At 35.1% G+C, this 3207-nt stretch overlaps 1 protein-coding gene across 1 annotated transcript; it reads right to left on the reverse strand.

The window, feature by feature from the left end:
* Positions 1–1097: 1097 nt before the first annotated feature.
* Positions 1098–2189, reverse strand: LOC145667679 (uncharacterized). The gene has a single exon (XM_081735138.1). The coding sequence runs from the start codon at positions 2187–2189 to the stop codon at positions 1098–1100; it is 1092 nt and encodes a 363-aa protein (XP_081591264.1).
* Positions 2190–3207: the final 1018 nt, after the last annotated feature.

Here is a 3207-nt window from a genome sequence, read left to right on the forward strand (position 1 = left end):
TCTGGCACGTCCCTATACTTAATATGTGCATATATATCTATATGGTGTGATACTTTGTGTTTTGTTTATGTATGTACTTGTGCGTAGGTTAAGATTAGGTTAAGTTAGGGTAAGAATGTAATGTTGATGTGTGCAAATTTAATGAATGTTGTGATAGCAGTTGAATATTCCTGCTTGAATAATTTGTAATGAATAATTTATGACAAAATAAGTAATATAGCACACACAAAACTTGAAGGGGCAGGATGTTTAATTCCCTGCAATATATATAAAATATAAAACTGAATGCTATGATTCATAATGATTCTAATAAGTAACCGGGACGATGTAGTAACAATTTGGTTTTTTTTTTTAAGATTTGAAAGCGAACTTTTGTAAAGATGATTTTTTTTTTATTTTGTGGTAAAGAGCATGTAATAACGTTCAATATAGTAAATGTAATACAGATAGAGAAGGTGAGCATGCGTGCAGCTGAACAAAAGAAATGTAGCATAACTGTATACATTACAATTTTATTTTATTTGTTTATTTTAATTAAAATTTTCTTGAGATACCCATTAAATGGATAAAATATGAAACTTAATATTTTCATTTCGAATAAATACAGAGAAACCCAGTAGTTTAGGGAATTTTAGGTACGTTCAAATGGTACAAGGGTAGATTCAGTAACAACGGTCTGTAATAATTATAGTGAAAGATCAACTGAAAGTGAAACGGTACAGATAGCGTTTGAGGGGAACCCAAAAGTAGACATAACAACCTTTTCAAAATTTATTTTTATTTTTTTTTCTTTCTTTCGGTCGTTGCGTAGAATCAAAGAAATATTTCACACATTACCCCGTTTGAGTTCAGCGTTCTCACATGATAGTGGAGTGCACGAATGTTTTGTGGGTTGCCAGGCGCACTTCTGTGGGGGCCCAAACAGGTCTGTGACTGGTTAAACTTGCAATGCATTTGGGCACACTTCAATCAAGGGAAGGCGAACGTCATACAATACATAAGTCAGATGCGTAATTACATTTTCTTTTATTTATTTATTTCTGGGTAGATACAAAATAATTTTTTTCAGCCAAGATTTATTTATTATTTTTATTTATTTATTTATTTACTTTTTGTTGGAGAGTTACAATCTGTAGAAATGCTTTTTTAATATCAGATATTACCCCTATTTTATGCTCTCGAAATCTCAGTAAAATGTCAGTAATCAACTCCACAAGATTGGGACTTTTCTCTAAACAATCATTCAACGAAGGTGAATTTCGTACTTTACACGAAGCGTCGAAAACTGGTCTAATTTTAGTCGTTGATCTTTCTTTGAAAACAGCTCTATGCGGGAGATAATATCCTGAATCTGTAACCTCATCTGGTGGGACTTCTTCGATTATTCCATCTCGCAACCATTCATTGAACACGGACTCATATTCTTCATACTTTCCATTTACAATTAATTTTTCTTTAACCAAAAGACATCTTTTTTCTGCTTGTATTCGGTTGTCAGGTAGTTCTGGGTGACATACTTTCCATGGAAGACTGACTTCGTACCGTCCCTCCTCATTAACTCGTACAGTTTCTTTAAAATGATTCAAAGCCGCTTCATCCGATTCTTTTCTGGATTTCGTTTCTGTTGGGTCCAAAATTCCTAATGTGTCTAACTTCCACAAATCTGATATCTTTGCATTCTGTGTCAGTAGTGAAATAACATTTAATGTTGAAACTTCATGACAGCTATCTTGTTTGTTTATCGGGACCTTTCCCATCATAACCCAGCCTAACAACGTTCGAACAGCAACTAATCCACATTTTAACTTATGCACTTTATTTGTCATAAGTTGACCAGCTACATCTGCACCGATCAATAATTCTATTTCTGTGTCATGACCTCCGAAATCTGACATCCAAATTTGGTTTCTTTTCATTTCTGCAACCCACGGTCCTGGCTTCAAACTTGGTATTTGAACACAAATAACAGATCTTTCCAACACTTCTAACTCAGATGAAAACTTTTCTTGCATGTCGTAGACAGTGATCGTATAACAATTGTGCTGTTCCTTATTTGTTTCAACTCCGCCAAACAACATATGTTTCACGGTTTCTTTTCTTTGGGTTTTAAGATTCAGTTCTCTTGCGACCCGTTTCAGAATGTAAGAGCGCTGAGAGCCATTATCTATTAAAGCTCTTACTTCACGCATTTGTCCGTTCACATTCAGTTTTACTTTCACAGTTTGTAACAAATATTAATCACAGTGATTTTGGTTTGTAAGCGTACACGTTTTCGATTCTTTACAATCACCGGTACTTTTAACTTTTCTTTCCACACTCACTGGACACATCACAGAAAAATGATTTCGTTTACACTTAAAACAGTTGACCTTCACTTTACAAGACTTTGTTTGATGATACGGCTGAAAACACAAAAAACAACATTTATTGTGCAAAAGAACTTTCTTTTTCTCGTCCAGTGACATGTCACGGGCCTTGGAACAGTTCTGTTCACGATGTGAGTCTTCACAAAATAAGCACTTCTTACCTGCTTCTGTATCCAATTTATGACTTGACAACAAATTACTAGCTGTGGGGATTTTGTTTTCAATTCTCATTTCCTTCTTTCCGTAACTTGTTTTACTACTTGATACCTTGAAGCCTGTTCGTGCTAGAACGATTCTTTCCTCTCCTTCCGCTTCATTTTTCAAAAATTTCAACAACTGATTCATTTTATCACTGTACGTTACAACTGATTCATTTTCAGTGCTCCTTGTATCAGTTCCTGAGTACCTTAACCATACTCGTAAGAATTCTTCGGGAAGACATGATTCAACTAAGGGAAACAGTACTGCTGCGAACTTATCACTATCCATACCAATCGATTCTAATGCTCTCAACTGTGATTCTAATTTATCATACAAACGAGGAAGCGATAGCTTGTTGGATTGGTTTGAAACATTCTGTATCAAAATCCCTAACAATTCTCTGACATAGTATTCAATTAACAATTCCTCACGACCGAACCTGTTTTGCAAACTCTGAATGACCTTGTCGTAATTTTGTGCTGTAGGAGGATAACTGTTTACTACTTCCCAGACTCTGGTACCTTGTACAACGGATTGCAGTAGGTATTGAAATTTATCCTCTTTGTCAATGTCCTTGTCTTCGTGTATTCTCTTAAACTGTCCCCAGAAACCTAGCCATTCGCTAATCTGTCCTCCAAAT

This window comes from Thermobia domestica, chromosome 13, assembly GCF_964235325.1.
Source record: "Thermobia domestica chromosome 13, izTheDome1.hap1.1, whole genome shotgun sequence".
Classification (NCBI taxonomy): Eukaryota; Metazoa; Arthropoda; class Insecta; order Zygentoma; family Lepismatidae; genus Thermobia; species Thermobia domestica.

Bases quoted from the DNA above. Each gene is read 5' to 3' on its own strand.
- LOC145667679 (XM_081735138.1), bottom strand. From the start codon at position 2,189: ATGCGTGAAGTAAGAGCTTTAATAGATAATGGCTCTCAGCGCTCTTAC.